Below are 27,213 nucleotides of genomic sequence, written 5' to 3'. Positions count from 1 at the left end.
TGACTTATCAGTAGAAAACTGTAGCATAATAAGAAGTTGACACATGAAGAGTAGGGGAAGAGTGTTCCAAGCAGAGGGACCAGCATGGGAGAAAACTCTGAGCAGGGAAAGAGCTGGGTGTGTTTCAAGCCAATATGGCAGGTGAGGTAAGGGGCAGGAAATCAGACTGTGGAGAAAGCAGAGCCTGAAGGCCCCACCAGAGGTGGTTTTACTCTAACTTGATGCAGGGGAGTGAAGTGGCATAATTTATAACTTAACGCAGGGAGTCACGTCAGGAAGTTGTGACGGGAGTTGAGGTGATTATATCTTAAGTTAGGGTTCATGGCAATAGTGATGATTAGACAGGAGTGGCTAAAACAAAACACTTAAGTACAGTGTTTTCAGTGTGAGGAGACATCAAAAAACATTTTGTCTAGTCGTTTGGGTTTTACTTTTTAAGCAGGGGAAGTGATTTTCCAAGCGAAATCTCAATATTCTCAAGATCTAAGACAGAGCAGATTTTTGCTGGTGCAAGGTTAGCACTCCAACCGTTTAGCTTTCCTCCTCTGCTTCCATCATGCTGTCTCCTCCAAACACCTGATTGGAACCATGGGACCCCAAGAACATCCAAGAACATTACTGGTGTAATTTAATTCTACAAGTTTACAGATGAGGTCACAGTCATTAATATCCCCAACACATGAGAGGAGAGGGTAAACATTTGAAAGTTAATACAATTGTTAGTATAGTAAGGAGAAAAGTGAGTCAGCGGCCAACCTAGAAGGAACTCATTGGATGTAACACTCTCTAGATAAATCAGATGTGAATTTGCCGATTTTCCTCGTAAATGAGTGAACAATCAGTCTTGGGAAGAGAGAAATATTTTGTCAGATTCCTAAGGGAAAAGCATACCCTTTTTCTCATTTTAATGGGTAAGTGTATCACTTGGCTATTGTCAGAATAATGCTGTGTAACAAATAACCACAAAATCTCAGTGCCATTCAAACAGAGGCATTTATTCATTCTATGCACATACACCAGGTAGGGGATAGCCAAATGAGGCTGGACTTGCCTGGGTGGCTTTTCTTCTAGGTGCAGTTCTGGCCAGGCGTCTCTGTGAGATGGACCCAGCTCTGCCCCATGTGTCGCTCACGTTCTTCTTGTGGCAATGGCGAAAGAGCAAGAAGGCAAACAGAAACCACAGTGCATAACTCACAGACCCTTTTGTCCACATTCCATTGGCCAAACCAAGTTTTAGGTTGTGTCCCAAGGAGTGGGGAAATCTTTCTCTCTTTTTAAGAGAAACAGGAAAGCTATATGGTGAAAGAAAGCATGGGCACAAGGAGGGGCAAATAACTGGGGCCCAAAATTCAATTTACCACAATAAAATTCTCAGATCTACAGCTATCTTTTTTTATCTGTTATTTTTATCTTTATTTCTCTTTGGAAAATTCTATTTTTGTTTCTTCTGTTTCTATTGAACTTAGGCATAGTTTTGGTATATCTGTTTTACTGACTTACCTTATATTCCTTTTATAGCATTGTCAATATAGGAAGTCTCAGATTTCAGGTGACACGAATATGTTTAGGTTATTTTTGGAATTAGCATCTGAGTGTCTCTTGAGAGCTTCTGGCACATTGGGCTCCCCAGGAAAGGGGAAAGACCATTCTGCTTATGGACATCAATAAGTTGCTATTGTATCTCCTAATTCCCTGTATCCTATTGAGAAGCCACTCACATAGGGTAAGAGATATTAAATGCAAAGGGGATTTATCAGTAAAAAATTGTTTTCCTGTGGATTTCCCCCTTCACTGACTGTATTTACCTATGATCGTTCTGCCTTTCTTTGTAAGGGATGTCCCCATTGGAGACCTCATGAATGCTGTAGAAATGACTCTGATTCTCCCACAATGCCTCAATGAGGTGAATCTGCCAAAACAGGAAACCCAGAGTGGAGTTAAAAGTGATATTATGCTACATTGTGTTCTAGTTAGCTAGTGGAGACATATTTTTGAATTCATTAAATGCAGTTCTATATATATGTATATATACACACACATATATATATCTACACATTACATTTACAGTAAAAATCCTTGTTAATCTTACTTAAAACCACTTATTTATATTTCCTTTGTTATTAATGAACTTCTTGTGACCTTTCCTGAATTTTCCATACATTGCACTGACTTGCCTGAAGCGTTTTCTATCTTAGTCATTTGTAGAAACTTGTCTCTTGAAAAACAGCAATAATTCGTATACAATATTTATTGCACCGTTTTCAGAGATGTGTAAATCCACACCATTCCCTCGGATTAGAGCTCCCACCTAGGAGACTGCTGATAGATTCATACCTTAAGTCTACTGATCAGTCAATGTTTAATATACTTTGAACAGGGATGGGAAATTATTAACCTCTTCAAAATTCCTTTTGGCTACTTACATAATTATTGTAAGTACTTAATACATTGTTCCAATATTTGTAATCATTACCAATATTAAAGTAAAGTGAGTAGTATGACCTCAACTGTTTGCTTTATTAATGTATATCTATTGAAACATCCTCCCTTTTCATATCGTTTCTCGCCACTTCCAGTCTATAGGAAATAATTTAGGAAGAAATTTCATTTGTGTATATGCATGTCCTTGATAAAGCATGCAAACTAGTTAATGCTCATGAATTATCTCTATGAGTTGTTGTTAGGCTAATACTATTGTTCTTTATTTCATATACTGTTCATTCAACTACTCTCTCATTTGAACTTTAAAGCCTATTTCACAGTTAAAGGTGGAAAGAGACTAAGAAAAAGTAATTATTAGTGGTGGGGGTGTAAATGAGAAAATCTATCATATCTCTCTTTGCCAGGCTCTAATATTCTGGTGTTCTAAAGAGTCCCCAGGAGGGCGGCAGGTCACCATTAGTTTGGTGACAGGAGTATCAGCACAGTGGGCACAATGTACCAATTTGCTCCTAATTAACTAATGTAACTTGAAGTACTGAGTTGAGTAGTAAAACCTCAAACACATGGCCTCAACTGTTGTCTTCCCTATGCTAGATGGAGTTCTGGTGATGGAGCTGTGCCCACGTCAGGCCCAGGTGCTCACGGGGCTTCTCTTCACCAGGAAGGGCAGTGTGAACAATAAATATGGGAAAGGGGATGAGTGTCTCCATGAAGAACCAGAGGCTACAGCAGGGGGTCGGGAGAGCGCAGACCCGGGAGACCTCCCCTGGGGTGTGGCCTCAGGGAAGACTTCCCTGAGAAGTGAAGGGTAAACAGACACACCAACAATGGGTAGCTGTCAGTTGGGCCAATGTGGTGTGGGCTGCAGGGGTGAGTGGGGAGGCTGTGTTGGTGCACAGAGGAGCTGAGGAAGGGCTCACAGGGAGAAAACTTACCGTCAGTCACCCTGGAGAGGCAGGTGGAGGCCAGAGGAATAAGACCTAACACAGAGCTAATGACCAAACTAAAACCAAATCAACATGTAAAGGGGATGTATGCTGAGCTGTCTGAGGTCCCGACTCTCTGGAGGAGAAGGGGCTTGGAAGAGGAGCTTGGGTAGGAGCCTCGACCTGGTTTGGCAGATGTTCTCACGGATGGCTTTTAGGTGTAATTTCTAAAAGCCTTCTAACTCAGATTTTGTGTAAAGCCCATAGTGTCCTGACGGTGAAACTGTGAAAGTGATAGCAATTTGTGTTCATAATTTAAAAAACTACTAAGTTAAAAGGTACATTATAGTTCATACCCCTACCTTTCGTCAGCCAGAGATTGACCGTTATAGAAACATTCGCCTTATTTGTGACTTTAGTGGAAAGATCTTCCATTAGTTATTATATTCCAAAGGACTGCCAGTTTCCACTGAGCCATTCGCCATTTGCATCTCCTTCTTGTAATTCTGCTGCCCACTGGTCTTTTAGCCAGAGAGGAACACGCTGTCCTTCCATGTACTCTGTAGGTGCCAAACCACCTTGGTTTTGAGTTCCAAACTTCAAAGGATGTCACTGAAATAGAGTTTGATGTGTAACTCTTCAGTTTCTCACCATAACCTTTTTCCAGTGACTTCACTGTGAATGTGCATTGCCGTTGCCCATTCCTGCAGCACTTCTGGGAAGTATTTTCATGGTGAGTGGGTCAGGGCTGTGAAAGGAAAGCCGTCTTCTGTGCATGCGAAATGTCTTGAAATTGAATAACCCTTGCCTGCTGGTACCCTGATCTGTGTTTTTCAGCAAGCAGCTCTAAGTTCTTTCCAGTGAAACTTTTGTTCAGTCTTTTCCCCATATTTTAATATTCCTATTTGGAACCTGCAAACAATGTTTAGCTAGTCGGTGTTGGGTACCAGAAGGAGTCGCCACTACGAGTTAATGTAGCATAAACCAACTTACTGGATGATGGAGGTCTGGATTTGATAGTGAATTTTTCAAAAGTTGAATGTGCTTCTTTATTTGATTACCTGACATATTTTTTATTTCTGAGTGTTTTGCAAGACTTCTTATAAATGATGAACATCTTTCTTTTGCAAGCTTCTGGAGGACAAAGATACTACTATCCGTTTAAGTCAAACCAGCACCCAACTAAGTACTTAATAGACATTTTCTGGATGATGATTAGAATAAAAAACTATTAGGGGAAAAATAATTAAAAACATGGAAGTTATCTGAAAGAGAGTTATTTTACTTCTTTAGTTTGTCTCCAGTTTGAAGTACATACATTACGTGGACTGACCACCTAGTCCCTCGCGTGATCCCCAATCTCCCTCTGCTGAGCCTCCATGCTGCCTTGATGCTTTTAGCTCTTTTCTCCTTCAGGTAGAAACTTAGATATTGTCTCTGAAATCACATAGCCTCAGAGTGCAGTTAAATTTCTATAACGGGGGGCGCCTGGGTGGCTCAGTTGGTTAGGCGACTGCCTTCGGCTCAGGTCATGATCCTGGAGTCCCGGGATCGAGTCCCACATCGGGCTCTCTGCTCGGCGGGGAGTCTGCTTCTCCCTCTGACCCTCCTTCCTCTCATGCTCTCTGTCTCTCATTCTCTCTCTCGCAAATAAATAAAATCTTAAAAAAAAAAAAAATTTAAAAAAATTTCTATAACGGTTAACAGCAATGGGGACAGCAATCACAGATCTCACCGGGGAGAAAGAAAAATTAAGAGGAACTAAAGTTTCAGCTTCTATCCCTCCATAAAGTTTAAAAATGTTGGTCCTCCTAAGGATTTCTATGTAAAGCCAATCTGAGAGTGAAAGGTGAGATAAGTTATTCCTTCCAGGTAGAAAAATCATTCAGATGACAACAGGAAGAGTGTGTAAAGTTTTCATGTTGTGTGTAGTGCTCAATCCATCTTCTAGAAAGAGCATACTCCTTCAGGGACCAGGTTAAGCTGTAAAGAGAGGAAAGAGATGAAAGCAAGTTTCTACAGTCTGTCAACAAAATGAGAGAAAGCTGGCAGGGAAATGAATCTTCAAATAGACTAGCCATGGTACTTCCCAAAGTCCTCCATTATGTTTAACTTTATTAAACACTTAACCCATAGCAATGTACTGAGAGTTAAATAAATCAGTGTATTCCCAGATGATTTGACATTGAGTGCCTGCAGCCTTCTCTGGCAGTCCCGTTACAACGAGGCAGGGTCGTAGACATTGTTATCCTTTAGTGAGAAATGAATAGCACAGTGACTTCCCTTCCTAGGAGAGCAGGGAGGAAGCAGGGAAGGAGTGAATCGCATCTCCAGGAATGCCTTTCCATCAGGAACTGGAGAAGCCCTAAGAGCCAAGTTACTGTCGCTGATATGACTTAGGGATCTCCATCAACTATGCTTATCTGTGCCATGAGGAAGAAATATTTCGTGAGAGCTGGGCTTTCATGCTCCCAGGGAATTCATGTTCTTGTTAGTTGGGACTGGGAATGTGGCCAAGATCTCGGATGTTCCTCTTCAGCATGTCCTCATCAATCTCGACGCTAAGATAAGTGAATCTGTCTAATAGACGAGAAACTCTTGTTGCAAAGCAGTCCTAAGTTATCGATAAAGTTTTGGGATGCAGAGTTGTTTTCACTATTAGAAAGTGATAATGTGGCTGAAGAATTTTTCTGGGTGAATATCTGATTGGATTTGCACATTGTTTGAGGTGCTTTCTCCGATGTATCACTATGCGGAATGATCCTTGAGGTGAGAGGTGTTTGAAATCATCTGAGAAGACCACTGAATGTTGAACCAAATCTAGAAATCAGAACAACACAAAATAAAAACAAAAACAAAAAGCCACAGGAAAAGTGGAAGTCTCAATGATGGTAAAGCATTTTTTCTTATCTTGTCCTTAAAGCTGGATGAGACATTTTCTGTTTCAATGCTTGAGTCCTTGATGTCTCAGCTGCAGCCAACTTTCACTGGGCACCCAGAGAAGTCTTTTTCTGGGCCAAAGTTAAATACTGTCTTTATGATAGGTCTTTAGAGAATAAATTAATTAAATGTAATTAGGCATGCAAACTGGCTGGAGAAGTAAAATCAGATTCCACCTTAATAGCTACACACAAAAGGGTTAATAATCTTTCAGTTTGGACCTCCATGTTATGGAGTTACTACTTTGGGTAATCAAGAGGGGACATTATTTTGCCTCCAAGTGGGCTTCAGCTGAGAGTGAGTTGCTTGCCTCCATTTCTGGGTTTATTCATGGTTAGAGAGCTAGTCCTCTCTGGAAGAGGAATGGCTTTGCTCTCCTCTAGCATTAGCAGGTAGAAACTCTTTGGTCCATGAAGAGATGACAGTCGGGCTGAATCCCACAGGAAAATTGTTTTCTTTAAATATGCTTCCTTAGGTCACGTGGGTGGTTTAGTCGGTTAAGTGTTTCACTCTTGCTTTCGGCTCAGGTCATGATCTCAGGGTCGTGGGATTGAGCCCTGCATGGGGCTTCACACTGGGCATGAAGCCTGCTTAAGATTCTCATCTCTCTCTCTCTTTCCCTCCCTCCCTGCACCCTGGAGTTGCACTGTCTCTGTCTCTCTTAAATAAATAAATAAATAAGCTTCCTTAAGATGTCAAGATATACTCCTGCTAAGAAGACTTAGCCAGAGGGACACCTGGGTGGCTCAGTCAGTTAAGCATCTGCCTTCAGCTCAGGTCATGATCCCAGGGTCCTGGGATGGAGCCCCACATCGGGCTCCCTCCTCAGCGGGGAGTCTGCTTCTCCCTCTGCCTGCCGCTCCCCCTGCTTGTGCTCTCTCTCTTTCCAACAAATAAGTAAATAAATAAATTTTTAAAATCCTAAGACTTAGCCAGAGAGGATATCAGTGGAGCACGCCATCTTTTTGTTAAGAGAATTATAGTTTAATTTGGACTAGGCACACAGTGCTGTGTTGATATTAACGGGAAGTGTTGGAGGTGAAGAAATGGTAGTAAAGGGCTAAATAAGAACCTCCAGCTCTCTTAACGCAACCGATAGGTCTTGTTGCAATATCCCATTTATCACATTACCTCCAAGCTATAAGGATTTATTTGGCTTTGAGGTGGGTCTGTGGGTTCATTGCTTATCTCTTTCTTGGCAAGAGTGGATGCTGTCTCGTGTGCATCATTATGTGTCAGCTTCTATGGAACCATATTTCCATGTTGTCATATCTTTATCTGCCATGGCATTAGCAGTCAGTGTGTCTGTGGGTTCATCCTCTGAGAAGATGAGGACCCAGCATGGAGGGGGAAGGAATGAGGGACCTTGAAATGCTTCCCCAGCTTGTCCTTCATCAGAACATCAGCACAGCGGCCGCGTGACTGTTGGAGTGGCTGGCCCATTAGTCTAACCCACTCAGAACCCTGTGTCTGTGGAAAAGGTTCCTATGAACCCTGTTCTCCGATTTATTACAAGAAGCCATGTGCTTTCAAGCAATTAAGCAAAAACCCAAATTTTAATTACCTTAAAAATGCAAGAAAAAGTCAATACAAGATATTATAGGGATTTGAGGAGCGTGTATGGTCAAGTATTGACAAACTAGGGAAGCCATAAGCCCCTCAAAGACCCAACCTACATTCTCTTTGTGGCTGGCCCTTCAAGTCTGCGTGTGATCTTAAGTAACTCACTTCGCCTTTTAGCGCCTTGTCTTCTTTCTCAATGGGATTGATCTTTGCATCCTTTCCCTTTAAAGGAAAAATGCAGTACTACGTGCAAATATATGTTGTGAATAGATGGTAATGGCCTCATTGCTGTGGAACATTCAAATTTGAAACGAGAGAGTATAATTGAACATCTGTCGAGTCCTTCTCTATATATGGTGAATATATGAGCCCTTTATAGACACAGTGTGCTTAATCTCCAGGACAATTCTGTAAGCCATTCATTATTATGTCCATTTTTACAGATGGGAAAATTGACACTTGCTGAGTGTCACGGGGCCAGTGGGAACCCACATCTGGGTATCCCTGAACTCTGTCCTCTTTTCCCTGGTTACTACCATCTCCTAAGTTTGGCCAGCCATGGAGTTTTTACCTTACAACTTCAGTCCCTAATCTGAAGGCCGCTTAATGCATCTTTAATGTTTTTAAAGGGCAGCTTGGCAATTTATTTAAAGAATGCTTAAATTTCAAGAATTTGAACTTCGATTGAGTCTCTTTCCTTTGGGGATTAAGTTTGTTTTGTTGTTGTTGTTGTTGTTTTTACCAAGTCTATAATTATGTTTCTATGAAAGACAAAAAAACCATTGGAAAATATTTTGTTAGGCCATTTTGATATTCTCAAGAGCATGTCAGTGTAAATGCACCAAAACATGTGGATTACATTTCTCTCAAGTTGTACGGTTTTCACAGATTAACAGAAAAGCAGTTTGAAAGGGGAAAAAACAGGAATGTTTGGGATATATATGCAGATTTCAATCATCAAAAGACCCAAGATGTTAAGCTGTCACCCAGACTTACCCGGATTTCCCATCTTTCCCGGGATCTGACCATGGCCCTGTGTGGGCAAATTTCCTCTTGCTCGGGGGGGACTGATTTTGTTTTAAAGTTAGAGCCCGATTCCCTTTGAGTAACACTAATTAAACTGCAAACAATGTGGTGTTGGTATAAGAAAGTGAAGATGATTTTTTGTTGTTGTTGTTCCAGTGAGGGGTTGATACTATATCTAGAGCAAGAATTTAAAAATAAACCATTGACTAATTCTGTAAGATGCCACTTACATGAAGTACCCAGAGTAGTTGAGTTCATAGAGACAGAAAGTGGAAGGGTGGTTTCTAGGAGCCAGCTGAGGGGACGGTTGGAGAGTTCGTGTTTAATCAGTACAAAGTCTCAGTTGCAGAAGATGAAAAAGTTCTGGAAATGGATAGTGGTAATGGCTTTAAAGCCACAGAACTGTTCGTTAAATTTTATAAAAGTTATCGATATTTTGTCACGACAAAAATATGATTACTAAAACAATGCAACTAACTTCTAAGCTGTTTTCCTGCGTACAGGTGATGGGGAATGGAGTGCGTGTAAGCTTAGCCGGCGAGACCTGAGTCCAAAACCTGGCTCTGTAGGTCATAGCTGGATATAGTAGACAGTCTTCCTCGTCTGTCTCACCGACCTGTCTTATCTGCAGTACAAAACCAAACCTGGGACTTACAATCATTAAATATTAATATGGGTCAAGGCTCAGCACATAAGAGTGAGTGGAAGCACATTGTAGATCATTAATAAACTCTTAACAGAATCTGCAGTAGCAGTGACTCTTGGGGGGAACTAAAACTAGCCACCTTATTAGTTATCTGTCAAACATTAACAGTGGAAATAATCATGGCTATTTCTCCAGGAGACACGGTAACACAAATCATTCTGCGTAACGGACATTCATCTCGTATCTACTCTGTGCCAAGTGCAGGCTGACAAGGAACTCAGTCGAATGGGGCATTTGACAGTGACCGATCAAATGACACGCAGTGGGGACACCGAGCCCCAGGTCTGTCACTGCCAGATGTGTGACTTAGGCCCCAAACAGCCCCTTTATTCGTCTTCCAACTAGGAGCTCCCTGATAAGTATGTTTTGTGTGGAGAAAGCATCCTCCCCAAACAGCATTGTTCTCTGACAGAACGTGCAGGTAAAAATAATAATTCAGGGATCACAGAAGAGAAAGTAACAGTTTGTTGAGGGGAAATTAGAGACACCATGCAGCATTTCCAAACTATACTCTGCGGACCCATGGTTTCTTGAAGTCCTAATAATCATCCCACCAAGAAACGACTCTTGTCAAACAACTTCAGGAAACCTATGTTAAACGAATTTCAGTGAATGTCCTTTACCTCGATGTTTCTCAGAACTGTTAACATTCTAAGCTATGTTTGGAGTCTCTAAGGGGAAGATACTGAATGCCATGTTTCCTTACGCTATTGGGCAGGGGAACCCTTTTTTTTTCCCCAAAGCTCCTACTAAGGTCCCATCAAAAGCATTTGGTGGGTCACCCCACTAGAAACATGTGTCCCTTGGAGGTGCATGGGACAGGTTGTAATGGTCCTTTACTGGAGAAACTGGATAGTTTACACAAACAAAGGGAAGGGAAGCCAGATAAGAAAACCGACCATCCTCTGAGGGCTAGAATCTTCTCTTGTTTCTTAGCTCAAGGGACCAAGGGTCCTGAGGAATATTAGAAGGGTTTTTTGTTTTTTTCCTTTTGTGAGGGTTGAACACCCAGAAACACTGGATAAGAGAGGGTCAGCCAGGAGCAGTGCCATGGGGGTATGAGCGTGGCCAGAAGGCTGTAGTTGGGGGGGGGGCACCTTCCCTCTAAACTGGCTCAGCCCCCACCAGCGAGAGACACATCTAGTAATGAAAGGCACTGGGCATGGATTGAGGGCAACACTGGAGTGCAGATCAGGAATAGCTCACACGGTGATGCTCTTGCACTAGGAGCAGAAACTATCCTGGGATCGAAAGAAATCACTTAAGGAGAAACACTTTCTCTTCACTGCTCCTTGGTAAAGCTGCATTAGGAGAATTCTGCACAATTGTTCGTACGCTAGCTTGGAAAATGGAGTTGATTAAGTGGAAGGAAAATTTTTAAATGTGACAAAGATGATGAGGTGATTAAGGGGTAGAATTGAAGTGGCAAGATGTGGAGAATTGAAGATGTATGAGTGAGTAGCGATGACAGTGGGGTATACGATAGCTGCCTATAAATACCCAATTAATTGCCTAATGTGGCAAATGAGAAGAAACAGGCTTTAAGCACAAAAGGTTAGGGAAACACTATTTACCAGTAAGGGTGATTTGACTGCCATCACACGGGAAGTCGGTGGAGTTATCTGGAAAGAGGTTCAGGATGATACTTTTCTTTCTTAGAATATCCTGGTGCCAGCAAAGTTTCTTTCTTTAAAACAAATGCATACATTTTCATGTTCCTTAGGAGCAGAAATTGAAGAATAGAGAAAAATATTTAATTGGCAGCTGGGTCTTATAAACTGCTAGCAACATGTAGGGTCTCTTCCGGCCTCTAGACATGTTTTCCCTTAAGCTGAATTATATAGTAATATTCTTGGTGGTAAGAATCCTAGAAAATTCATGTATTGGGGCGCCTGGGTGGCTCAGTCGGTTGGGCGTCTGCCTTCGGCTCGAGTCATGATCCCAGGGTCCTGGGATAGAGCCCCATGTCGGGCTCCTGGCTCAGCGGGGAGCCTGCTTCTCCCTCTCCCCCTGCCCCTACCCTCTGCTCTCTCTCTCTGTATCTGTGTCTCAGATGAGTAAAAAAAAAAAAATCTTTAAAGAAAAAAATATTTGAAAATTCATGTATTGTGTTATACTGTGTGGGGAGATACAGCTTGTAATGGAAAGCATAATAAGAATAGTTCCTTTCGGGAACACCTGATAACACTAGCCAACAGTGAGTATGATTATGCACTAAGTGCCTTACACAGATAGTCTCTATTGTATCGACATTCTGAAGGAGTCATTAGTATCCCATTTGACAGATGAGCAAACTGAGCCTCAGACAAATTAAATAACCCGATCAAAGTCACACAACCAATAAATTACAGACCCGGAATTTGCTTTAGTTCTGAGTTACTAAAAAAAAAAAAAAAATCCCTGTCCTTTTATTGCAATGTTATGCTGCCTCCTGAAGGCATTTTTGATCATCGCTTTTATACGCTTTAGACCAAGGGCTTAGGGTATATGAAGCGCTCCTGAGAGCGAAATGGGCTGCTCGTGTTTGAGAGCACGTGGTCCCGAAGAGTGTTGCCCACAGTTGGCGTGGCTGATGCGAAGCCCTTGCACAGGGAATGAACTAGACGGGGCTGGAGGAGAGGACAGTTGGCTCCAGCTCTGCCAGCAATCAGAGCTGGTGTATGGAGCTCCGTCAGATCTCGAAAACGGCATCCAGATTTGATTATAACTTCTTTTTGTGGTCTTTGAAGATTTTTGTTATTTCTTCCCTTGCCTCATGGAGTTCAGATCTATTTTCACATAAACAGAAATGATTCCTCCTTTCTGAGCACTTCATTGTTGGTGGCATTGTGGAATGTCCCAGGAAGGGGGAAATGGGGCCAATTATAAAAGAGAAATTCCTCTTCGGCTTGCATGTTTATACAAAAATGCCAAAGCCACCAGCTGTTACAATAGCTGGCCTCGGTAAAGCGTTCTTTTCAACTGCCCTACAGTATACACACAGCAGGGGGAGATCATTCCAGAAGACTCCAGAAGAAGATGGAAAAAAGGCTCCCTCCAAAGTATCCTCCTGCATTCCTGAGTTTTACAGGAAATTTAGGAAGTCTGCACTTTGATATACTTTTCATTTCAGGAGGAAGTTCCCAAATTATAAGCATGGACAACTCAAATTTTAACCGTTCTCTCAAATACCTTACCTCGGCTTACCACTGAGGAGGGAGTGTTTTCCCTGAAGAGAGGGAATGTAGATGGAAAAAAAGTAATTTCACATTCCTATTTATAGGACATTTGAGACCAACAGCCCCTCAGGGTGACCGTTCCCTCATTCAGCTCTTTTCACCATCAGGCCTGACTACTTATGTCTTTTACATCCACAAAACGCATTTCAAATCTCAGGAATTTGGTTCCATAGCAGGACCTTAGCAGAGATGATATATATCATCTTGTTTGGCTATCTTTATAATGCTTTCTTCTTTTCTTAAACACACACACACACAAATGTTATATTAGTACTGATGGAAAAACCAGATCTGACAGGAAGGTTGGAAAAAATAAGTTACTTAAACAATTCTTCTGGAATCATTCAAGACAGTAGGGTTGAGTAAGACTCTAGAAACAAAACAATATAATCCTAAAGATGACATTTTTTTTTTTAAATGAAGCCTCATTGGAGCTGTTTTACCCTATTAAACTTGGCCAAGGCATCTTCCCTGTCAACACTCCCGATCGAGGTAACCCCAGTCCTGTTTCCTGCCTCTGCCACCTAGTGTCCAAGGAAAACCATCCATTTCCGGGACGGTAGCAGGACCCCAGCTGGGACACACCCAGCTCACCACGACAGGCCACAGCATGCTCTTTCCATGGAGAGAAAGTCCCTGGCGGTGCTAGAAAGCTTCTCTTTCTCTCTTACTACCACTTTAAGGGTCCTTTATGTGCATGGAAGCTCAAGTTATCATCAGGATGGTGTTTCTCAGTTCCTTTGTCCCTGGGTAGCCATGGGGTCCCTCAGGCCTCAGAAAGCAAAAGTGACAGCTTCCTCTGTGCTTGGCATTTTAGATGCAGCAGTTCATTTGCAGTGAATTACAGATATTTTTCTTGCCGGTTTATTTTTCTGCATCTTAAACTGTGAAAATTTCCAGTAAGACAAGGAAGAAAAAAAAAAAAGAGCTGTCCTTTAAACACATTTGGTCTTAAATCAAATTAAAACTATAGGAAATTCCAAACCAGAGGTTGCCATTCCAGTGGAAATACCAAGATATTTTCTGTGGAAATAGATTATTTTCCTTAAAAAACAAAGCAAAACAAAAGAGAAACAAACTTTGCTGGAAGCAGCTTCTTGGGCTCTTGCATTCAGTCATCCCCAGACGCCCTACCTGGGATCCACAGCCTCCGATACGAATGTTGTTAGGGGCATGTTGTTTTAAAAAAGAAAACAAAAATTGTGTGCTTCCCTTGAAACAGAAAGTAACCAAACTTACTTTCAGACCTTCACGCCATCTCTTTAAGAATTTGAGCCAAAAGAAAAATCAGAGAATCAGAGGTTCAAAAAAAGCAAATTGGACCCCTCTTTATCACTTGTATCCTTTGCCTTTATTTAAAAGGGCATAGGACGGAGAAAGGGGAACCCTCCTACACTGTTGGTGGGAATGCAAGCTGTTGCAGCCACTCTGGAAAACAGTATGGAGGTTCCTCAAAAAGTTGAAAATAGAGCTACCATATGATCCAGCAATTGCACTACTGGGTATTTACCCCAAAGATACAAATGTAGGGATCCAAAGGGGTACGTGCACCCCGATGTTTATAGCAGCAATGTCCACAATAGCCAAACTGTGGAAAGAGCCAAGATGTCCATCGACAGATGAATGGATAAAGAAGAGGTGGTATATATATACAATGGAATATTATGCAGCCATCAAAAGGAATGAGATCTTGCCATTTGCAACGACGATGGAACTGGAGGTGTTATGCTGAGCGAAATAAAGTCAATCAGAGAAAGACATGTATCATATGACCTCATTGAAATGAGGAATTCTTAATCTCTGGAAACAAACTGAGGGTTGCTGGAGTGGGGGGTGGGGTGGGAGGGATGGGGTGACTGGGTGATAGACATTGGGGAGGGTATGTGCTATGGTGAGCGCTGTGAATTGTGCAAGACTGTTGAATCTCAGATCTGTACCTCTGAAACAAATAATGCAATATATGTTAAGAAAAAAAAAAAGGAAGAAGATAGCAGGAGGGGAAGAATGAAGGGGGGGAATCGGAGCGGGAGATGAACCATGAGAGACAATGGACTCTGAAAAACAAACTGAGGGTTCTAGAGGGGAGGGAGGTGGGAGGATGGGTTAGCCTGGTGATGGGTATTAAAGAGGGCACATACTGCATGGAGCACTGGGTGTTATGCACAAACAATGAATCATGGAACACTACATCAAAAACTAATGATGTAATGTATGGTGATTAACATAACAATTAAAAAAAAAGTCCAAAAAATAAATAAATAAAAGGGCATAGGAGGTCATGACCAAGAAAACCAAAGGAAGGCAAGCCGGTGGGGGGCTAGGGGGGAGAATGGACTTTATGAGTGAAAAAAATAGAGGGAATGGTCATATTTGAACAGTTTTGAAATGGCCTAAATCTTCCCCTCTAGTCGACCAGCACACCTTCTCTGGGACGCGGAAGTCCTCCAACAAGATGGCGGCTTCCTGTGCACAGCCCCCTACGTTTTCAGGCATGGATATTATTTTCTTTGGACTGCCTCTTCTTTACCCTTATTAAGTTCTTCACTATACAAAAAGAAATGTCAACATTTAACCTTTCGTGTGAGGTGCGAAAAGGAAAATGTTTATTTCAGCTCTCTTCCATTTAAAGGCAACTTTTTGTTCTTGCATTCCCGCGTGATTAGGCTGAAACCATGACGCCCAGAAAAGTATAGAAAGAAGCAATACATATCATCTGTACATAGATCCTGCTGTCAATTCTGGTGTTATAAGAAAATTCAACTTTGTATTTTTACATGTGGGTATTATGCTTGCTTCTTTCTCCCACAGATCCAAATTCCTGCAAATCCCAATGGCAATTTATTTTTGTTTTCTAATAAAATATGTAAATCTTAGTATGTTAGTGATAATTAAGCCTTTGAATTAATTTTTCCCTGCAACACTCTATTAAGGTAAATATAGAGAACTTCTGGATAATTTGAAAAGCAACCAGCTTTAGACTTTACCAGATACACGTATGTTTAATATAAGCAGCCCAATCCTATCTTTCTGGCCTGATATGCACCTTGATGTGTTTATGTGTCTGTGTGACATATTTTCAAATGTTCTGCCAAATATTATAAGTATTATAAGTATTATGTAAATGTCGGTTGTTGCTATTACTGTGTGTGTGCTGTGGGAAGTTTTATAACATATAATGGAGGTGATGGATTATAGGTAGTGGTGTTGGCGTAAAAACTGGAGTCCATACATAAGGAGATCTTGTTCTAATGATGATGATTACACAACAGCAATATTTCTACATCTAATGTAAGAAATGTTTAGACATGTATTGTCTGGCCTATTTACTTATTAGGTGCTTTTGAAAATGTTGCAGTGACTTAAGACCTTTAAACCAGTATTTTTCAAAAAAAAAAAGGATAAAAGTTTACCTAAACCATAAGACTAAAACCAAATAGACTAGTAGGAATTAACCTCCTATTTTTTTCTTCTTAGTAACGTAGGTGGTCTCTACATAGACTTTTCTAATATTAATTCCTGTACTTGGAAAAAACCCTCCTCATATACTTCCATATACAAAAGGTATGCTATAGAATAGAAATTGTATGATATAAAAGAAAACGGGATGGTATCTCGAAGGCTTAGCACTCCAAAAACTATCTTAATGGGGTGTTTTTCAAAATATCTTTAGCCTAAAGGATCACTCATGGGATTCCCTGGGTGTTAGAATCCTGGGAGTGACAGAGTTGTTCCCCAAGCAAGAAGGAGCAGCCCAGTTAGGTGAAAACTCAGAAGTGGAAAGATAGGCTGGTGCAGGTCAGAGGGATGGCAGGGGACAACCTGCCTACTGGCCATGGAGAGAATGCCAAACCATCAGATGGGGCATGATAACTGGTAAACATGGTGTCATATTTACCAAGAGATGGCAAGGTGCCCTGACAGGCAGTGGACAAAACACACACTGAGATCGTAGGCTCAAGGAACATCACAGAAACCTGAGCAGTGGCCCTCAGAGGGTTGGTATTTGGGAGAAGAACTCAACTCCTGACATAAGAAAGAAAAAGGCAAGAGCAAGATGGCATCATTGATTTTTCCATATCCTGGAAGGACAAGGCTGCCAGGATGGTTTTAAGGGCAGAACTGAGTCTCAGGAAGAAGGCAGAACCTACTTCTCAAAACTTGACCGAAAGGCAGGAGTTGGTTTCGGGGCAAGGTAGAGCGCTTGACTGGGTCTGAGGCACGCAGTGAGCACTGGACCAGCCCTGTGTCTTCTGAGTCCAGTCCTGTGCAGGAGGATCCCAGGCTCCCAGGCTCTGCAGAAGTGAGGAAGGAGTATCAAGGGGCAGAGAGCCAAGCTGAATATTGCCCAGGGAGTGTTTTGCAACTCAAGTTTGGGCTTTTTCCTCTCTATTCAGCAGATGAGAGTCCAGAGGCAATGGCTCCAAGCTGCTTAACAGCCTGTTTCTCAGAATTTTGCACAGTTGCTCCTGGAGGGATCATGACAGTCAGTCTGCAGGAATCTAGGCTGCTCCCCTGCCCGGACAACCCTTTAGGAGTTTCCTAGGGTCCCTGATGGCCCCACAGACTCTCGATCTCTATGAACACCATCAGGATTTTTCAACTTCCCCAGGCCACTTTGTGGGAATTACCTTTTGACCAGTGGGAATCTGGTTTATTGGGACAGCTAGGTGTGACAACAACTGACATGTTTTAACGACCTCACAGACCCACCCACCCATCTTTCTATCACCATTTCGAGGAAGCAGTTGTGTTCAACATGATTAACACCAACTGGTGCTTTTCAGAAGAATATTGGCTATGAAGACCATGCTGGATTTACTTTCAAAAAATGTATTTACTCTATTGCAATCCAGATGCCCTCATGTTGTGGGTGATGCTGCTGGTGACACTTTCATAATACATCTAATATGTGTATGCCATTCCTTTTTTAATGTAAACGCCTAATCAGGCATCCAGACAAACATCAGCAACCTGCTCTGTCAGACTGCTGTGCAGTGTATCTTGATGGGGGAGGTGGGTGTGACGAATTGTTCTTCAAGGAGAGAGCAACCAGCAGAGTGAGGATCTTGAAGTCATGTGCTGCACTGGGCATGCTTATGCGAAGTCTCCTATACGGTGGTTACTTAGAGAGGGATATGCCTTCGTAAGACCGAGCTAAGAACAACAGATGTTATAGGGAAGGGACCTGGGCTCAGAATAAGGACAAATTTTCTTACATGTGGAGCAGTAAAGGGAAAGACGGGAGTGGGGAGAGTGTTAGATCTTCCTGGCAAGATGGCAAGCCTCACGAGAGTTCAGTGGAAGTAGACAGTGGGTGGGTGCTTAGCAGGAGTGTTGTGTTTACGAGTAGAGTAGGGAATTGGCTGATGTGGCTTTTCAAGTGAGTGACTGAACGAGAACCAAAATTCGAATTTCCCTTTTTGTAACCTGGAATTCTTACCTGATTCCATGCTGTGATAGGCTGAAAATAGTCCCTGGAACACATCAATGTTACCTTCTATGGCAGGAGGGACTTGGCAATTGTGATGTAGTTCAAGATCTCAAGTTAGGGGCATGACCCTGGTCTTACAAGTGTGTAATCCAACAGGGAAGAGAGACTATAGCGAAGTTGTCACGTGCTGCAGTAGCTACAACTGAGGGGAGTGGAGAGAATAAATGAATGACCACAGGGACTTGAGGAGAACGTGTCTTCGGAGTATTCTAAGGAATACCTGCTCAGATTTTCTCACTACTCTCTTCCTCAAGAATGGTTTAGAGGACAATTAGTGAGCATGGTATTTTTCACCCTGCTCCTTAAAATGAGGGTGACCATAGCTTCCAGTGTGCTTGGGACTATCTCCGTCTGGGCCTGTTGTGCCTGCGTGGATATTCAGCATGCCTCTCTCACACCCCAGGCCAGCCAGCTTAGAGCCCACTCCTCCAACCCCAGCAGCATGTGCTCCCCCACACTTCTTTATTCTTCTTTGCTTTCCCCACCCAAGCATGGAAGAGCAGGAAAGGAGGGCAACTTACTCTCCTGGAAAGCTCAGCTTCTGGCTCTGGTTCCCATATCCCTGTCACCACCTGCTGAATATCAGCCTATCTTCAACTCTGGCAGACGTGTCAAGTTCCCATGGGCTATGGAGAAAAGCCTTTCTTCTTTGGAGGAGAACATGCTTCTGGTTTAAAGCAAAAAAAAAGCAGATTTCCATATTTGAGCTCCAAAGCATTTCTTTAGATTACTATAAGATCATCCAGTGCTGAGTATATACCCCTTCTCAAATTGAATAATTGGATCTACCACAATTACCTTGGTGTTTGGCATTTACAGATATTTTCTTCTGAGGCAATGAGCTGTTCCATAAAGGTGACTGGGGTATTTGGATCGATCAGTTGGATCAATCAATTGATCAGTAGAGAGGTGGTAGGTAGGTCACCAGAGCTTACCCTTTAAGTGCTAATCCTTTAAAAATGTTTCCCTTATTTGATGGAACTTTATCAAACGACTTAAATACCTATCTGGCTTTCTTAATTTATGTGGATGGAAGAAAATGAAACATTGTCTGTTTTTATAATCACTAGAAATGTTTAATTATTGTTTCTTTTATATAATAAGTGATGTCCTCATGGACTGTGGAGGCATACGGCGTTGTTTGTCCTTTTCCGATAATTTTTGAATTAGTATCCTCTTTTATGTCATATTGTTCTAGGTTATTGCCTCTGTTAGTCCCTCTTTCTCCCACATGATTTGTTTCTTCTCTTCTGCTGTAGCTCAAAAAAAAACATCAGTGTAGTGATCAGAATTGTTAATGAAATCAAGGTAACTTTGCTCTCAGTGATTAGCCACTCTCCGATGGGGAAAATCTATGGGTTTTTGTGACATCACTTTTGGCTGCACAGATACTTTCCTGCTTGCTTTTTGTCTGTGTTCCAAGTAGTGGGGTTTGTCGAATACTTGACCTCTAGATAAGTAAAGTGTTTTTGTAATTCTATTTGAAAATTAGTGTGGAAAATTAAGGTGTGCACCCCTATGGAGAAAGTTGAGGTCAAGTAATTCATTCCTGAAGCTATGCAGTCATAAAGATTCACATACTGGGCTCAGAACTAGTATTAACCAATCAAATTGCTCCCAGAGGGGTGCTCACTTCCTAGGTCAACTCTTAAAACACTCCACACAGCCATTTTAGGCTTCCAAATACTCGCTTGGTGAATGGGCAGAGAAACAGGAAATCAGAGTGAAAATGGATGCTATAAATCTGTTTTGTACAGAAATGTGTTGAACAACTTTTAGGGAGGGCAAATGTACTACATCAGATTTTAGGATTCCACAATGCTGCCTAATTCATCTGGGAAACTAAATCTTTCTTTTGTTCTGCTTCTTTTTTCCCCTAATTTGAGACTCACCAAAATTGTGGAAAGCTTATGATTATTTCAGAGTTTTAGAAGTCAGTCTTCCTTCCCTTTTATCAAAGGTTAGAAAACAATTCTATGAAGTAGATTAAACTTATCTAGTGAAAGGCCAAAGTTATTATTGCCAAAAGAGCGTCTTCAAAAACTAAAACTAAGATTTGCTCTAATTTACGTGAAGGGAGATCAACAAGTACAATAATATTTGTACTTATTGCTTTCCTTTTAGGAATAGATGATAAAAATTGACCCTGAAAAGTTCTCAGACACCAGTGTCCCAAGAAATTAATCTGTCATTTTCTCATTATCCATTGTGGACACGGGAAGACATTTGATCCTGTGGATTCTTTGCTACATTTTGGTTCTTAGAAGCTCAAGTAGAACCTGGAGGCCAAAGACACTGTATCTTGCCGGAGTGCAATTATATTTCCCAACAGAGTTATTTCTGGTGCTGATGATATTTGTATACAGATTATTATAATGACTTGGAAAGACTTCTGGGTTTTGATTTTATGTTGACTTTTTCCACAAGTTACATATTTCCAATCTACCCCTCAAATGCTGCAACCATGAAACATAATAACTAAGGCATTTTGGCAAATCCCACAAATTTATTCTGAACGTCAAGATATAATGAGTTTTTGTGGCCATTAATGCTCTTCCATTAGTAACATTTAGGGGAAAAGTTGTTAAAACGACTCACATTTTTTAAAAAATTGTGAAACAACAACAGAAGAACCTTTAAGTGCACCAAATGCTTATAATTGGAAAATGTATATTTTGCAGTAGTATTTAATACTTATTTTTGGTAACTGCCAACTATATCATGCAGTTGCAAATGTGGGATCACTGCGGTTTGTTTCTGCACTGAAGAGATACCAAAAACAAAAAAGCAAAGAAACCAGATAACAAAAACAAACTTTAGAAGAGTTGCCTGAATAATTCTGAAGGTTTTGAAAGATAAACCTACTTTACCATCTGCAACCATCCATGTAGCTAGTACTCAAAGGAGGCAGTCTTAAGGACCCGCACGTCCCAGAGAACTCTGCTCATAAGGAGCGGGCTGTCTTTGGTACAATTACATACCCTGACTTACAAGTAGATGTATTTTACTTCTGGACTCAGCCACTGACTTATACCTGAGGTGTTGGGCATGACATGGAGTCCCACTTTTCTCCTTTGGAAAAGTAAGCATCCACAAGCATCCTCAGTTAACGATACTAGGGGGTATGTCTATAAGCTAATTGTTGCTCTTCGTTGAGTGCTCACTCTGTCAGACACTGGATTGGCTGCCATCTTGTAAGGTAGATACTATGTTGTCTGTGTTGGCAGACTGATTTAAGGTCACACAGCTGGTGAGAGACAGGACCAGCGTGCCAACTGATGTGAGTCTGATTCTAATATCATTGCACTTTCTTTTCCTTTACTTCACCAGAGAAGAGAATCTTGTCTGATTTTAGATGGATGCGCTTTATGCCTTTTAGAGGGCAAAGCTCTGAGATATTAAACTGTCTCTGGCTTAAGTGTAAAGTGAGTGGATTATTTCTGCACTTTATCTCACTCGTGGACGTATAAATAAGTCAATATAGATGAAATCCTCCAAATTCCTTTAAAGAAGCAGCAACATAAAACCATGTCTGCATATGGGATCAGAGGGGGGCGCTCCATACGTATTTGGCACACAGATGAGGCTTTCAGAAGTGGTTTGGTTTCTGGAATTAGAGCCTTTCCTTTCCTGTTTCCAGAGTTTCTAAAGAGTCTATCCAGTTGAGATGTATTGCCCCTCCATGTCAGCTAATCTCCTGACCACTCACCTGAGCCCTGCCTATGAGGAACCTTGGCCAGCCTCCTGCTGGGCCATATTGCCCTCTGCAGGGAGGTGCCCAGAGGTGGCCTCCCTCCTGTCCTTGGGAAAGCTAGCCGGGGAATCCCCGTGTCTGATGGCTACGGCGAGTCAGCTCTGAAGCAGCTCTTTTATTCTCCATGCCCAGAATCGGCTACTGATTCACTCTGGGGGCCTTTGAACCAGTTTTTCCTTTTCACTCTGACTCAGTTTCTCGACTATCAACATAAGGAAAAATAAAGAAGCCATGTTCTGAATGGAGAATCCAGCCTTCTCTAGATTAAATCCTCAAAAGGATTTTTGAGGTTTTTTTTAAGGATCTGAGCCCCAGTTTATTATATCATTAGTGTTTTTTCATTTTTGAAGTTTTCGTTTTGACTGGCGTATGGTTCTTTCCCATCATGAGAAAGATTCTACTTCCCAGACTTGAGTTTTCATATTCTTCGGGAAGTTTCAGTTATTAAGTAGTTACCATTGCCTTTTCAAAACCTGGAGGCAACAAATTTTATATCAGTGTTATTTTCTGTATATTGTTTTCATTTTCAATGTCAACACCTCTATCGAAAAGGAATATTTGAAGCTGAATAGTTTTGTGCTAGGCTCAAAAATGTAGTGTGCTAAGTCACACACTTGCTTACACATTAGAGCTGTAAACTGAAGTTGGACAGTGCCTAGCATCCTGACTCTCTTCCCTCCCATGACCGTGGCAGACATTGCTAATCAATCCTGGGCTTTTTACCACCAAGCATGGGGCCACTTGGCTTTCAAGAACCTTCTTGGCAGGGCGCCTGGGTGGCTCAGTCGTTAAGCGTCTGCCTTCAGCGCAGGTCATGATCCCAGGGTCCTGGGATCAAGCCCCACATCGGGCTCCCTGCTCAGTGGGGAGTCTGCTTCTCCCTCTCCCACTCCCCCTGCTTGTGTTCCCTCTCTTGCTGTGTCTCTCTCTATCAAATAAATAAAATAAAATCTTAAAAAAAAAAAAAAAGAAACGAACCTTCTTGGCACAGGGCTCAAACCATCATTTGGAGTTGGTCTGCAGGATAAAATCAATTTGCCATCCATGGAAGAATGCCCCATGTAATAAACACCAAGGCAAACAAAGATTTTTCTCTGTAGGGAGGTCTTTGAAAACTTAATGAAAAGATGTTTTCTAGTGGAGTACTGAACCAGAGAGAAAGCCCTGAAATTCTTACAAGCTTTATAAGAGTGTAATGGGCCCCTTCTATGAAAAATACTTTGTGAAGAAATGAAGTTCTGAATTAAAAATCCCACAACCAAAGGCAGGGGGGAAGAGAGAATTTGTTCCCTTACGTAGACTGTAAAAATACTATACTTAATCTGAAGAGATTGTTCGGATTCATGTTCACCAAACACTGATGAAACTTCTTGTGCCTCCACCCAGATCTGAGTCTCTAGGGATGGTTCTTACTTTTTTCTCCTTAGCTTGAACACAAAGGTACATTCTGGAAGCATGCATCAGATGGGCACTTATCTTTTCTATGAACATCAGGATGAATTCCTTGCAATGAGTAGTAAGGTAACACGTTCCTCTAACATTAAATGTTAGAGCAAAAAGACATCACAGCCAAACTGAATAGCCATATTTCTGTTTATGTTTCCTTCGTGGGTTTTCTTTTTTTTTTAATCAGCTCACTTTTTTGGGTCACCTTTTTAATCTAAGTGTAAGTAGTAGAAAATTACGGTGATACTTCATACTAATTTTGGAGGAAGAATAACCAAATTATTCCAAGTACTCTAATCTGCCGGGAGCTGCCCTAAGGGGCGCTCTCTTCCAGGAGTCCTGACATTGCTGTGGGTTTGGGGAGAGCTGTGTGTGCCTGGGGCCGCACATTGCAAAGGTTGGACTGCCCCACAGGGTCTTTAATCATTTCCTTGGGGGCCTTTGTTCTTCTCAAGGCTCTTTTGGTTACAAGAAACAGACATGCACTTAAGTTGCCTCACGTGAAAGAGAATTTATTGAAAGTTTGTGCATGGAGAAGCTGAATGACCAGCTTCAGAAGGGCTTCTAGAAGCTAAACCGCACTGCCCTCCTAGCTCTGTCTCTCGGAGTCGTGGTACCCCAGCCTCCCTCTCCTGATTTCCCACCTGGCTTCCTCTGAGCACTCGGAGTCACTCCCTCCTCATGAATCCAACACCCGGCCGGCCCCACAGTGGCCACCCCAACTCTGCCTACCTCTACCTGATAGCCGTCGTGGCTCCAGCGAACTAGCTCGGTGACTTCGCGTCTGGGTTCTCAATTCCATAGAGGGCTCTTGGGCACAGCTTCTCTTTCCAAGCCAACCCATCGATCGTGTCACCTAGACGGAAATCCAGGGGTTAGCTGTCCTTGAGTCGGGGCCCTATTGGCTTACCCAGCAATGGCCAGAGGTTGCAAAGTGAGACTACGCATTCACAGCTGACCTTCTCTCCTTCCCTGTATGTGTGCTTCCAGCCCTGTTGGAGGTCTGAGAAGATCATGACGAAGCCTGGAATTAGAATCACAAGAATCAGCGGGAGGTATGCGGGGATTAGTGTAACAAGGCAGTAGCCACTTCCAAAGCTGACAATAGGTTTAGCATTACATTTAGAAATTTATGACATTTGCCGCCTGTGAAATTTATATCCATCTTCACATCTTTTTCTGGCTGAGATAGATTCATTCCAGAAGCACTCCTTTTTCCTGTAATTATTGTCATTGGCTTACTTCATAATTTCATGACCTAGGAACGCTCTGTCACCCAAAGGTGAGGTGAGGCTGCAAAGAAAGCAGTTCTTATTTTTGTGCTCTGCACTCTGCAAGTGATCAGAAATTAATCAGAGTGCGTCACAGGCTGGGAGGCTGAGGAAGCCGGGCTACTAACGTGGACCCACTTGATATAAAGCTTATACTGTTCTTGCCCTGACATTTCCAATTAATGAAATATGATGTTAGCACCAACTTGGGATCAGACCTGAGAGCCTTGAAATAAAACGTCCTGTAGAGCCATAGTTCCTCTTGGTAGGTGAGATGAGGCTGAGATCTTTTAGATAAGGGTATTTTCCACTTTACTCTTAATTTCATGGACGGCTTTTACCAAGTACAAATCCAGCCATGATTAGAGGCTGTGTATCCAGCCCTTTCCTTCCAGCCACCCAAGAAATGTTAGCATGGACCTTGGCCGACACTCCCACCCCCAGCCTTGTAAAGAGGAGGCAGGTTACATTCTGAGCAGTGACCTTGGAGAAAAAGATGAGGCAGGATGGCTCAGGGGTCTGAGATCCTGAGGGGTCTTTCCCTGTTCTGTCTCTCTTTGTCCTCGACCTGGAAAAATTCACCCGATCCCTTTCCAGGTCTTTTTCCTCATCTGCAAAATGGGAATCCTTTGCCCTTGAGGACCGCTGATGACCACTGCGAAGTTTGCTTGTTAATGATGCTAAGAACGCTTGGAACTTATAAATATTTCCTAAGAAGAGCTGGTATCTCTCCCCTTGCTATAAGATTGGAGGAAGTATGCAGCACCTCTTCTGTTCATCTGTAACTTAGTCAGCTTGTGTACAGACCGCATTGCATTAAACGCTGAACTCCGATCCTAGTGTTTAAACATATTAAATACAAAATATGAGTAGTATAAATTGTGTGAAACACTTTGGTCTCCTACGTGGAGGCCTAACAAGATTTCAGTGCAGGGTCACCACGAACATTATACAGACACTGCTAACTAAGAGTAAGTGGTGTCTTCTAGACCAGGTGGCTGGAAAATAGTCTTAGGGCAGAAGTCGGAGAAGCCCATCACTGGGGATTTATAAGTGGGTGCAGGAAAATTGAGGGGAACCAGTCTCCACGGCGCATGGGTGGGCAAGGACGAGAGGTATTTGTTTATTTTATTTGCACATTAACTTTTATAATGCTATTGCTCTGAAGAGCACAGAAAAGCTTTACAGACTCCAAATTTTAAACTCTTCATCCCCCGCCCCCCCCCAACAGCTTTGCAGGGGCTTGCTGCCGAAATTAATCAAACAGAACATCCACCTATTTCTCCTTTCAGAAAAGTAAAACTTGAAGACAAGGGCGTTTTCCATTAGCATTTCAGGAGAGCGGATACCACCTCGTGTCTTTTATTTCTGAGATCTCGGCTCCAGATTTTCATTAATAAAAATACAAGGGATTTCATACGCCGGGTATGTCCGTGGGCGCACGCTGCCCCGGGGGTCACCGTGGAGAAGCCAGTGGGGGAGGATTCACATCTTCCGTTGCTGAACTGCAGCTGTAATGGGGTTTGTAACCCACAGATCCTTTAAATTATGCACTTTTCCTTCTTCCTTTGTTTCAGAAGAAGTGGTAATTTCTCCTTTGCTTTTATGTTTGGGGAGTGACTTGCAAGCCTCTACATTGCTACCATTGTATTTCTCCAAAGTCACATTGGCTATGGATCAGGTACCGAGTGAATGTTTATGTCTCAAGAGAAATGAGAAGCTCCTTGACCTTTTCCTTTATATATCCCGCTGTTTTCTGTTTTGTCCGCGCTCCGGTTTTTCGATTTTACTGTAACAACCTGAGGTCTTTAATATTTTCATCTGGGGCAGAGCCCAAGAAGCAAAGGAACTCTGTGCAGAGGGGTACAAACTGTTGACCGGGAAAGTTTGCAAATGACCCTGTTTTGTTGCCGTTTTCGAAAACCGTAAGCCGACACAGAGAAACCTCAGCAGCTACGCATACCGGCCGATCCCTGTGTCCTCGGAGAAGGGAGAGATTTATGGAATCCACAGAGGCTAGGGCCACATAACCCAGTTTGAGCTTAGAAGGCGTTAGTTCCTTAATGCCAAGTAAATTTTGGAAATGATTCTCCTTTGCTGACAGTACCCTCATTACTGATTGTGTAGAGTAATTTATCAGGCATTTCTTAAAATAAACCGTTCATTTATACTAATAGGACTTGGCAGGAAGGAAAAATTGGCAGGACTTGGAGTTCTTAGTGTGGGTTTTTTTCTTTTTCTTTTTCGTTTTTTTATTTTCTTGTCTTTAAAAAATTTAAAAACACCAACATTGAAAAGTTTTAAGCATTTTGAGGATACAGTTTTTAGGGGCCAGCTTGAAGTCCCTTAAAACATAAAGAATTGCATCATAAATCTTCAAAATGGAAGAAAGGAAGTATTTTCCATGACGGAGTTCAGCAAAAGAAAGAA

General features: G+C 42.1%; 1 protein-coding gene across 9 annotated transcripts in view; it reads left to right on the top strand.

Annotated features, from left to right (window-relative positions):
* The window catches only part of SUGCT (succinyl-CoA:glutarate-CoA transferase), a 773,157-nt gene that overhangs the window by 643,393 nt on the left and 102,551 nt on the right, over positions 1–27,213 (top strand). Inside the window, exon 14 of one of the 9 annotated variants that reach the window (XM_078059973.1) lies at positions 1,072–1,386. The exons of the other annotated variants lie outside the window; for them this stretch is intronic. Within the exon in view, the coding sequence (XP_077916099.1) occupies positions 1,072–1,190 (119 nt within the window). The 3' untranslated portion in view covers positions 1,191–1,386. Of the gene's footprint in view, positions 1–1,071; positions 1,387–27,213 lie in introns of those variants that run through there. 9 annotated transcript variants of the gene reach the window in all.

This window comes from Halichoerus grypus, chromosome 12 (assembly GCF_964656455.1).
Source record: "Halichoerus grypus chromosome 12, mHalGry1.hap1.1, whole genome shotgun sequence".
NCBI classification, from domain to species: domain Eukaryota; kingdom Metazoa; phylum Chordata; class Mammalia; order Carnivora; family Phocidae; genus Halichoerus; species Halichoerus grypus.
The sequence above is the reverse complement of the archived record's forward strand: the minus strand, read 5'-3'. Positions and strand labels throughout refer to the sequence as shown.